The sequence below is a fragment of the Aquarana catesbeiana genome, linkage group LG04 (assembly GCF_042186555.1).
Source record: "Aquarana catesbeiana isolate 2022-GZ linkage group LG04, ASM4218655v1, whole genome shotgun sequence".
NCBI classification, from domain to species: Eukaryota; Metazoa; Chordata; class Amphibia; order Anura; family Ranidae; genus Aquarana; species Aquarana catesbeiana.
The window spans coordinates 22154087-22166480 of NC_133327.1; the positions used below are offsets into that span (position 1 = coordinate 22154087).

Below are 12394 nucleotides of genomic sequence, written 5' to 3' on the forward strand. Positions count from 1 at the left end.
GTGCACAATAAATTGCATTATAGTTTTTTTTTTTTTTTTTTTTTATAAAAGAACCTAAAGGTGGTACATATAAAAAAAAAAAAAAAGTTGTGCAAAGTTATTTATGGGAAAAATAGATTATATGTTTGAAAAGGATTGTGAGGATAAGCCCATTTGTTAATACTGAAATTAAGGAATATAGGAACTTGGCATTGCACAAAGACAATCTGTTACAAAACAGAGGGAATAGTTTATTTGTACAAATGTTTTTTTAATTGTGTTTAAACTGTTTACATATAAGTGCCAAAATCTGGATAGACCCCTGTTACATACATGGGGTCCCTCTATTAGAGGTATGAAGTGTTTCAATTGTGTTGCGAACCTATACTATTGATGCAATATTGGTGATAAAAAAAGGGGGGGGGATTTGTCATACAAATATATGAGGAAAGTATGGAAGAATTCATTCTAAATCAAGAATCAATGGAATGGCCAATGAATGTGCAATGAGAAAGTGTTATTGTGTCAAGGGATACAAAAATCAAGACAGAATATTAATACAACAGTGTTGGGTTATATTTGATGAATGCGCAAGGTTTACCATTTAATCGTTGAGATACTTAAGGCAAGGTTATTTTGTGTAGGTCTTAAAATGTGTATAAGGTAAAGAGGTGTTTCTATTCCTACCTACCATGAGAGAGAGATTGAGAAATTAAGCAATCAGGACCAAAATAAAGTGTTATATATATTGAATTTGTGTAGTGCTAAGGTTTTTGGTGGGAAAGTTTGAATACATTCTTAACCACTTGCTTACTGGGCTCTTAAACCCCCTTCCTACCCAGACCAATTTTCATCTTTCAGCGATGTCACTCTTCGAATGACAATTGCGCCGTCATGCAACACTGTACCCAGATGAAATTTTTAGCATTTTTTTTCCACACAAATACAGCTTTCTTTTGGTGGTATTTTATCACCACTGTGTTTTTTATTTATTGTTAAGAAAATTATTAAAGACCGAAAACTTTGAAAAACCATTTATATTTTGTTATAAAATTTTGCAAACAGGTAATTTTTCTCCTTCATTCATGTACACTGATGAGGCTGCACTGATGGGCACTAATAGGCTGCACTGATGGACACTGATAGTTGGCACCGGTGGGCACTGATAGGTGGCACTAAAGGGCAATGAAAGGTGGCACTGATGGGTGGCAGTGATTGGCAATGATGGGCACTGGTAGGTGAGACTGATAGGCAGCACTGCTAGCTGGCACTGATTGGCACCACTGGTGGGTATTAGGTGGCACTGGTGGGCATTGATAGGTGGCACTGATTGGTGGCACTGAAATGCACTGGTGGGCACTGGCAGGTGGCACTAGTGGGCACAAGTGAGGTGGCTGCACCTCTTCCTCTTCAGGACCAATGTCCCTTTCACAGAAGCTGGTGATCGGCTTTTTTCTCTCCCCACGCTATCAGCATGAGGAGAAAAAAAAAAAAACGATTAGCGATCTTCTGTTTACATCACGTGATCATCTGTCATTGGCTGACAGCTGATCACATGGTAAGGGGCTGGGATCGGCCCCTTACTCCGAGCTGTGATCACCCAAGTCTCATTGACTCATGATCACAGACCGGGAGTGCGCAAAGGGGAGGACGTCTATTGACGGCCTCCCGGCAATGTAGTACAGTGCTGTAGCCATCATTCAGCTATAGAGCGGACAGGAAAGGGTTAAAGTATTTTTTGGACATCTTACTTTTTGAAGTCCCAGAATTTCAGTTGGAAAGTGTTAATATTGTTATGTTGCTTATTCAGTACTATTTTGTTTTGTTTATGATAGTCAGATACATTTATGTGCTTGAGTAAAATGTTCTGTTCTGAGACCCTTGGCCTCCACTTGGGCCCAGAGGGAATAAGGAACTAAAGATGTTATGTTTTATTGAATCCTTCTGCAATATTGGGGGTTGAGAAAAATGTTCAGTTAAATATATTGAATCTATAGAATAAAAACCATTGATAGGAAACACTTATGTTTGAATTAATGAAAGAATATTACACCTCCAATGGGTAAGGAAGGCTATATTTAAAAAAGTTCAGGTGATTCTGTGGTTATTCATATTGGATGGAGAGACTTCACCCCCCCCCCCCATTCATGCCTCTATCCAGATGCCCGCTACTTGAAGAAATGACTATATCTTTTACATAGAAATCTTTGTTGTGCTAATGCCACAGGTGGTCCTGGGAGGAGTTCAAGCCATCATTTTAGTATGATCTTTCCTCCACTTGAATTTGAAGGTATAAGGGGAACTCCTGCTACAAAAATGTCCCTGGGAATGATGCCTTGAGGGGGAGCCATGACGCAAACCCAAGGCCTAAGAATTCAAGTGAACACTGCAAGAAAGAGATCTGAAGAGAGATCTGAAGTGCCAGCCCAAAGACCCAAGCCTAGCCCAATGCATCAGTTCCAGTCTGTCTGTGGATGTCAAGTTCTGTCCTTACAAAGAGGCAAGTTTTTGGGGTCTCTTCTGTGTACATGAATGGCTACAGAATCAAAATCCTTGGAGGTATTTTTAAAAGTTTAGGAAATGAAATTAAGGCGTGAAATAATGTGGACTTTTTTTTTGTACACTGGAAACTTTATGAACATTCATAAGCCATACAAAAGATACTTTTTTTGTGTTCTTTTAAATTTTTGATGAGGACTAATTTTCATTAACCTACAGACTGTCATGCCCCCCCCCCCTTGTTTTTATGGCCTGTCACACCGCCTCCCCTTTATTTTTCATGGAAAATTGCTATACAGCTGAGATCTTGATATCTACTAATTCTGATGGGTTTATTGTTCTCTATTTTATACATGCGTAATATAATAACACATTTATGAGAGGAGTAATCCAGGTTGATGTTAAAGGGCATATTGGGGCAACAGGGATTGTAGTTGTCACGTTCATGACAAAAGAGGTGGTTGAGAGCCCACTTAATCTATATTTGTTTTGGGTTATTACTCCTTTAAATATATTGTTGCTCTGAAGTTAGACGTAAGAGAGATATTTCTAATGAGAAGATGGAAGTCTTGTTTAGGTTTGTGTTATTGATGTCTGTGTTGTTGATCAAAGTGACGTGATAGCCTGTGTAGTGTTATAAAAGTTGTTATAAAAACTGTCTGAACATTGACAGGCGAGAAATGCTGTGAATAACTGTATGTACATGGGGGGGGGGGGGGGGTTGGCATTGCTTGGATTGGTAATATCCTATTGGTGGGCTTGATCTTGAATGTATACTATAAATATGCTGTACCAGGACCAATAAATGAAACAGTGTGTAGATCTAATCTGTGTTGTGTCTCTTTTGTATATACATTGTTCCCTACCCATAGATCTGGGTGTGACGAACGGAAAAGTGTCGGCAATAAAAATAAGGTACGATTAACAATAATAAGGTGATGGATAGGACTAGAAGTTTGTAGGATCCAGAAGTATCCTATCACTATGCATGCCATACAGCTCCTACCAAACAAGTAAAAGGTGTAGCGTTTAGAAACAGCCAAAATTCGCTTTGAACTTGTGTTCTGACTAAATGTTGAGCTCATCCTTATCTGTAACACTCATAAGCTAAATAAACCCATTGCATCCTTAAAAACCACCTTAATTGCACCTTCCCCATTGACTCAAATGCATTTTTACAAAAATTCTAAAATTTCAGAAAGAATAAGACTCTGCATTTCTTTCATCCCCAGTAGCCAGTGTATTTTCATTAGGACAAGTTTACTTTAAACCAAAATTTCAGCTTTATTGTCACTTAAAATAGATTGTTTGGGACAGTGCAAATGCTTATCATTGAGGAATGGTCCGCCTACTGGGAATGCTGTTATACACTGTAGTAGCTTGTGCCCCATACAGAAAGCAGCTTTCTCTTCCTGCACAAATTCCAAACCCTTCCTCCCTCTTGCCAGAAAGAAAAAGGAGTTTGCATCTTGGCCTTTCAAGAACATTTATCAATGAACACAAGGCGTTGTTTGATTGGCCGAGGTGGGGAGGTAGATAATGTCATGAGTGTCTATACCCATGCAGGAAGACAGCACCATTTACTATATGTAGCACCAGCTACCACAATGTATTACAGCATCACCAGCATCCAGACCAGTCTATAGTTGTAAGTGTTAATTGTAACCAAGGTAGCCCAAACTGTTTATTTAAAGTTGAAGTTATTCTTTAATACATGTAAGAGCTTCATTCTCCTGTAAAGAAGCTTTCTGCAGAGTAATATTATCGAGCTTTCAAACTACAAACATCCAAATATTTTTCTGTAATGGCTTTTCCCAATTATTATTATGTACCTTATCAAACCATGGTTTAAGGGGTGTTTCATCCAATAGTTGATCCATTCTAAGTGGGAAGAGGTAAACATTGCTATAAGATGACAGGGTTGGAAAATGCTGTCTTGCTCTCTTCTCATCTTCTTCTGTGTTAATATTCTCCAGTCCTTTCATGAAGAAGACCACCGGTCGGTCAGGGTAGACTCGGGCAGCTGATTCAATAGCACACAGTACCAGGGATGGAGGATCCATTCTGTCAGTGGTCTCCATAAATAAGATTCCATTTCCTTCTCTTAGAATGGTGTTTGCACTAAAAGAACTTGACATTCCATTAGTGTTGTCCATGATTACCAATTTCGATTCATTAGGAACAAGAGCATTCAATATGTGATAGCTTTTTTGCCTAAAATAAGTATTACTGATAAAGCCCAAAGCTACCATCATCAAGAAAATTGCAAATAGTTGTATTTCTTTCAACATAATGGCGGTGTACAATTGCTGAGCTGTAACAAGAACAGATAGAAGCATAAACAAATGTTAAGGACACTTTTATTAAAGGCAATCATAAAAACTTTGTGGTCTAGTACATTTCCCACTGACCTAGAACACACTTGCATATCAGGAATCCCAACTTCACTGGCTGCATTGGCTAAAGTACAAAAAAGGCCAGCGCACTGGATTTCATAGCATCACCATTGGTCATGCCCCCTCACTCCCGCGCCCCCCCCCCCCCCAATCATCAAAGGCATTTAAATGTATGGTGCAAGGTAGAGTTTTGTGTTGTTTAACTGCATTACCTAACATTCATGGGTTGATGAGGGTCTTCAGTAAGTCAGACCTATAGAGTTAAAGGGTTGGTCCATCCAGTGGGGTACAGTGTTGGGCAACACTACAGAGGAAAAAAAATCTGAGGGTGCTGTATTCATTGATATGAATTGATGTGAAAAAAATTGATATGAATGCTGATAAGACATGAGAATAACATGGATCGGACAATATGACTTTGGATGGACTTTGATATGAGGCATGTTACATCTTTCACAGCCAGCCTACAGTAAACAGGGCTAGAAGAATGTACAAGGTTGTTTATCATCTGCCTAATGGGACTCCTGAGGCTATTTAACTGCTCCATCACACCTGGCCAGCATGGGGCCTGAGAGGTGATGAATTGGATGAACACGTGTGTTTAACTTCTCAAGAAGAACCTGGGAGAGGAATGAATTTCTTATGACTTTTGGTTCAAATGTCTTCAATGACTGTGATTACCACCCCCCTAGCCGGGGTGTGGGTCTCAAGTCTGGATAAAAAGGACCCTGGTCTGAGAGATTCTGAGAGAATGCGTGTATGTGAGTGTTAGACCAGTAAGACCCCTTTCCTCCCCTGTTACCACATCTTCCCTCTCCTTATTTAGAACTGTAATGTATTGATATTCCTATTGTAAGTAAATTGAACCTTTATTCTAAGAATTAGTTGTCCTTTTATTGGAAGCCAGACACCCCAAACAGAGCACATTTTAAATTTGCGTGTGGTAATCTTAAAAGCCGCATAGAACCTACAGGGCAGAAGTGCTCAGTTTCACAGTTCCATAAGGACAAGCAGGACTTCTATGAAGCTTTCATTGTAAAATCAGCTGATAACGCCACAGAAACCGGAAAAGGCTGCAAGTGTGGTGAGTCTTTTCTATGGATATGCAAACGTTTTAATTATTTTGAATATCAGGTAAAAGTGGTAATGAATGAAGAATATTGAATGCTAGATGAGTGATTAGTTTTTTTGTTTATTTGTGATTTGTAAGAGCTAAAGGCAATTGAGTTTGGTTTGTTGCTCAGTGCAGTGTCGGAACGTTAGTACTAGTAGAATTGTGTATTGTGTGTGTAATAATATGTCCAGACTATTGTGACTCCATTTTGTTATGCTTTGCTATTATAGTTTATAAGATCTTGTCAAGCTTGTCATTTTAGCTTGAACCTGCAATTATGAAAGAATGCACAGAGAAATGCTTGCACAGCACTATACGCTATATATATCATTATGGTTTAGTTTGTCTTTTCCTGTTCCCTGTTCTGTAGGCCATGGGACAGGATGCATGACTTATGACTCATAACCAGATGGTCTGTTGACTCCTGTAACCTCAGATATACAGCAGGAACTGAAGACAGGTGCAGTAGAGGCCTGGCAGAGCATCAACAGGGATGAAACCCAGGGTCTGGTGATGTCTATGCATTCCAGACTTCAGGCTGTAATTGACTGCAAAGGATTTGCAACCAAGTATTAAAAAGTGGTCCCTGAAAAAGTGGGAGGCACATTTAAAAACTGTTGTAATTCCTACACCGTTCACCTGATTTGGATGTAAATACCCTCAAATTAAAGCTGAAAGTCTGCAGTTAAGGCACATCTTGTTTGTTTCATTTCAAAACCATTGTGGTGGTGTATGGAGCAAAAAAGATTAGAATTGTGTCGATGTCCCAATATTTATGGACCTGATTGTATGTATCGTAGGGGTCACAGACTTATATAACCATATATTTTATACCAACATATCATTTATTAACCACTCCCCCCCTCTCGTCATTTGATTGGTAAGCTGAACCATATATAAGCTGTATACACACCTAATAAAATGAATGCACAACCAGCTTCTCGTTTCATTCGCTGTCTCCAGATATCTGAGGGCCCTGTTGGTGTACCTATAGAAGGGTGGTTGCCCAGAATACCTACTATTTCCTTTCAGTGTGGATTGTATAGTTGTGAAATGGAACTTGTGTATACATATGTTAAAAAATATGCCTCTGCCAGTTATCATTCATGTGCAGATGAACCTCTTAAAAGCCAGTATAATGTACTATTGTCTCAGTGTCAGCAACATAATAGCAGATTATTGGGTAAACAGCTAACAAAGAAATTGAAGAAAGAGAGGTTGGCAAATGAAATTGCAGTGTTGCTCAGAATTAAATTTATATCTGAGCAAATGGGGGGAAGTGGGAAGCAGAGAGGAGACGTGTCGGGGAGGAGATAGAGAAAATTAGTGAAAACCCTCTAAAGGTTGCAATAACCTCCAGTTTTAGAGATGGATGAATTGCGGGCTATAGCAGGCAATTTGTCAGAAAGAAACAGTGAGCTACAAGAACAGCTTCAGAGGCGCAGCATGGATTGTGATATGAAGAGCAAACTTTTAGAGTCATTGCGAATAAAGTTGGCAGAGATGGAAGAGTTGGTTATGCCTTTAGAAAGAAAATTAGCAAATGCAGACTCCCAGCTTCTTACTAATAGGGATGAGCCGAACACCCCCCGGTTCGGTTCGTGGCAGAACATGCGAACAGACCAAAAATTTGAGCGAACACGCGAACCCCGTTAAAGTCTATGGGACTCGAACATGAAAAATCAAAAGTGCTAATTTTAAAGGCTAATATGCAAGTTATTGTCATAAAAAAAGTGTTTGGGGACCCGGGTCCTGCCCCAGGGGACATGTAAGTGTAATATTCCTTTAAATATCGTGCGCGGGGGTGTCTATAGTATGCCTGTAAAATGGCACATTTTTCCCATGTTTAGAGCAGTCCCTGCACAAAATGACATTTCTAAAGGAAAAAAAAAGTCATTTAAAACTGGTTGCAGCTGTAATGTAATGTTGCCCCCCCCCCCCCCCCAGGACATTACCGGGCCCTTTGGGTCTGGTATGGATATTAAGGGGAACCCCGCACCCAAATATAAAAAAAAGGTGTGGGGCCCCAGGCCCTATATACTCTGAACAGCAGTATACAGGCAGTCCCTGGGTTAAAAACAAGATAGGGACTGTAGGTTTGTTGTTAGGTTGAATCGGTTTGCAATTTGTAACAGGTACATTCTTTAAGTGTAGCTCCAGCCCAACGAACTGTTTTTAAGCTTTTTGGATAATATAGGGCAGGGTTATCATCCCTGTAACTTTTTTTTTGCTGTCCATGCCCATCTTCAGAAGATTTCACCTCACTCTCTGTCCAATTGGAGTTTGAAAATTTTGGGTTATTAGGGAAACAAGGATTGATGATAAAGCATCAGTGGAGACACCTTTTTCCCATATTAACTCCTACAGGAGAGAATTTCCCTTCCTAGGGGTAGATTTCCTCTCACTTCCTGTTGTCTCCCTCCGTTTGTAAGTAGGAGTCGTTTGTAAGTCAGATGTTTGAAAATAGGGGACAAATAGGGGAAAATAGGGGATATACTATACGGCCTGCCCTATACACTCTGTGGAAAATTGGGCCTTAGGTGTTGGTGGTACCAGAACAATGTAAGCCCTCACAGTTACTCTTGGTGGGCGCTGGAACGGGCCCTGCTGTGAAATATCATATCAAGAATTATAATTACATGCACCTGTTAAACAGGGGCAAAAATATTGGGCCTTAGGCGGTGGTGGTGGCACAACACTGTAAAGCCTCACAGATACTCTTGCTGAGCGCAGGAACAAGCCCTGCTGTGAAATATTAGATCAAAAATTGTAATTACAAAACAGTGCAGCCGTAGTGCATTTGCTACTACTTTTCTGGTGGTGTACACAGTACACAATACAATGTAGTGCAGTGTTGCAAAACAAAATATACATCATGTCCAGAAGGCCACCAAGGAGAGGCAGATGCTCACAGGCCACTAAAAGAGGGCAAGCAGGTTCTGTGTCTACAGTCAACAGTGCTGGTCATGGACATGGTGCATCCTCTGCCGTGGCCGTGGGGCACACTTGTGCTTTTTTTCTGCTGCTGGCCATGTTATTGAGACAGAACATGCAGAAGAGTTGGTGGAGTGGATAACAAAGCCGTCCTCATTCTCTGTCACTCAGGCTCAGAGTAGTTTTCCTTCCTATGCAGCTGCCAAAGTGGCCTATTTCACGGCTCCGTGTCCACAGTCACTCCATCCGTAGCCCAACCATCTTGCACGGAGGAGTCCCCCGAACTATTCGACCAAAGTGTCGGGCATATGCTGCTGGAGGATGCGCAGCGATTTGAAGGTTCCGATGTTGGTTCCCAGGTTGAAGAAGGGAATAACGTGAGCCTAGAGAGAGGGGGTGCCCAAGAAGGACAAGAAACTGGCAATCATGTTCCCCCAGCTGCAGCATACTGCCAAGTTTGCTCCAGCGACGAGGAGAGAGGGGATGATGAGGTCACTGACTCTACTTGGGTGCCTGATAGAATAGAGGAGGAGGGGGCACAACTCCAATGAGGCAGAATGTCCTCTAGGGGCAACCACCCTACTGCATCACACCTCAGAGCTCATCAGGTGCAGGGCACTGCAGACTCCCCACTGATTTTGAAAAGTTCCTCAGTGTGGGCCTTTTTGGACACGTGTGCACAGGATTGCACCGTTGCTGTTTGCAACCTATGTCTGAAGCGGATCAAGCGTGGCCACAACAGCAGCCACTTTGCACCAAGGTACCATTCTGATGGTTGCTCTCCCATAAAAGTTTGTGTTTCCCTCCCATCTAGTCTGTGTATATCATTACATGCTGATGCCTCATTGGTTGGCATAGCGTGGCTCTGATTGGTGAACTTCCCTATTCCTGGTTAAGGACTGGCTACATCTCCAATCCCTATACTTTGCATAAATCAGCCCCTTTTAATGCAAATCCTTAACTTGAATTTTCTCGGGAAGTTAAGTATTGATTACGGGTTGGCATCCCTTCATTGCTTATCCCAGCATGGGATCCTTTGAAGTGAGTATGTGTAAAACAATGAGGTTTGGATCCCATTGTTTGTATACACAAGCCTAGGCACCGACTTGTCTGGTCTAACAGAGATTTCTGGGAAGATAATATGTTCCGCCCTACATAGATAAAAGCTAAATTAAATATATTCATTAAATATAAATAAATTAAATATAAATTCAATATATTCATTAAATATAAATAAAATATAAATTAAATATATTCATAATTACAATATCCGCTGGCAACAGCACTTGAAAGACCCACATCAAAGAAAAAGGCGGACTTCTCCTTGCTCCTCATCTGGGATCTCCAACCCTACTCCAGTCTTTTCGAAAACCTGCACTGAGAGGAATGAAGGTATAGCAAAATAGGTGTCCCAAGTACTAAGTACTTGCAGCCAATCTGCTAGCAGTACACCACCATCTGATTTTAGCAGGCAAATTTCCCTACCCCAGCTGCTAAACCGTAAAAAGAAATTCGGTGCCAGCCATCCACATGCTCACAGTCTGAATGTTAGCTTGAATGCCAGCTTGGCCAAATTGCTAGCAACTGCAACTACTGCCTTTTTAACTGGTAGACTCTGCCCCCTTTTGTGAATTTGTGAAATGTGCTGTACCTCAGTTGCAGGTTCCAAAACGCCATTTCTTTTCATGGAAGGCCATTCCAGCTCTCTACCATCATGTGGAAGGAAATGTTTTAGTCTTGGACAGGGCGGTCAACAGTAAGGTATATATTACTGCAGACTCATGGTCTAGCAGGCTTGGGCAGGGATGTTACCTTTCCTTCACGGCGCACTGGGTAACTCTGCTGGCAGCTGAGAAGGATGCAGGGCAGGGTTCAGTATTGTTGGAGCTTGTTCCGCCACCATGCCTGTAAAATGCTAGTGGTGATTCTCCCACAGCTCTCTCCTCCACCCCCTCCTCTTCTTCTTCCTCTATGGCAGTGGTTCTCAACTCCTGTCCTCAGGGCCCACTAACAGGCCAGATTTTAAGTATTACCTTGGGGAGATGCAGACTAGAATACTGCAATCACTGAGCAGCAAATGATATCACCTGTGATGTATTTCAGTTATCTTGCAAACCTGGCCTGTTACTGGGTCCTGAGGACAGGAGTTGAGAACCACTGCTCTATGGCCTCTTCTGCAGATTTGTTCTCTGAACCAGCGGTGCTCTGTAAGCATTCAAGGGGCTACGCAAGCACCCAGGCAAAAAGATGCCATGCGGTGCATGAGTTACATAGTTACATAGTAGGTGAGGTTGAAAAAAGGCAGAAGTCCATCAAGTCCAACCTATGTGTGTGATTATATGTCAGTATTACATTGTATATATGTTGCGGTCGTTCAGGTGCTTACCTATTAGTTTCTTGAATTTATCAATGCCCCCCACGGAGACCACCGCCTGTGGAAGGGAATTCCACACCCTTGCCACTCTTATGCCCCGTACACACGGTCAGATTTTCCGACGGAAAATGTGTGATAGGACCTTGTTGTCGGAAATTCCTACTGCGTGTAGGTTCCATCACACATTTTCCATCGGATTTTCCGACACACAAATTCCAATCGTGTGTACACAAATCCGACGGACAAAGGGCCACACATGCTCAGAATAAATAAAGAGATGAAAGCTATTGGCCACTGCCCTGTTTATAGTCCCGACGTACATGTTTTACGTCACCGCGTTCAGAATGATCGGATTTTCCGACAACTTTGTGTGACATGTGTATGCAAGACAAGTTTGAGCCAACATCCGTCGGAAAAAATCCTAGGATTTTGTTGTCGGAATGTCCGAACAAAGTCTGACCGTGTGTACGGGGCATAACAGTAAAGAACCCTCTACGTAGTTTAAGGTTAAACAACTGCTTAGGGGACAGGAGCCACACTGGGGCAGAGCTTCTGTCAGCTCTGCAGGGGCAGGTTCAAAGGTGGTTAACGCCATGCCAGCTTCAGCCAGGAATGGTTGTATGCGACAATGGCATCAACCTTCTCTCCACCCTCCGACAGGAACACTTGACCCACGTTCCATGTTTGGCACACATCCTGAATTTGGTCGTGCAGCGGTTCTTGATCAGGTACCCAGGCTTACAAGATCTCCTGAGGCAGGCCAGAAAAGTCTGTGGTCATTTCGGTCATACAATGCCAGCGCTCGGCTGGCTGACATTCAAAGGGAATGCAGCCTTCCCACCAACTGCCTCATTTGTGACATGTCCACCAGGTGGAACTCAATGTTGGCAATGCTGCAGCGGCTGTACACACAGCAGAGGGCCATCAATGAGTACCTGTGTGAGTATGGCACCAGGACAGGGTCAGGGGAGCTTGGCTTCTTTTCGCCACACCAGTGGCTACTGATCATTGAAGCATGCACTGTCCTGCCACCATTTGATGAGGCCACGAGGATGGTGAGCAGCGGCAATGCATGCATCAGTGATACTGTCCCTCTTG

General features: G+C 42.1%; 1 protein-coding gene across 1 annotated transcript in view; it reads right to left on the minus strand.

Moving 5' to 3' along the window:
• LOC141139095 (alpha-1,4-N-acetylglucosaminyltransferase-like) overlaps nt 1–12394 on the minus strand; it is a 284028-nt gene that overhangs the window by 33015 nt on the left and 238619 nt on the right. Inside the window, exon 2 of the mRNA XM_073624906.1 lies at nt 4311–4792. Coding sequence (XP_073481007.1) covers nt 4311–4769 — 459 coding nt within the window. The 5' untranslated portion in view covers nt 4770–4792. The remainder of the gene's footprint in view (nt 1–4310; nt 4793–12394) is intronic.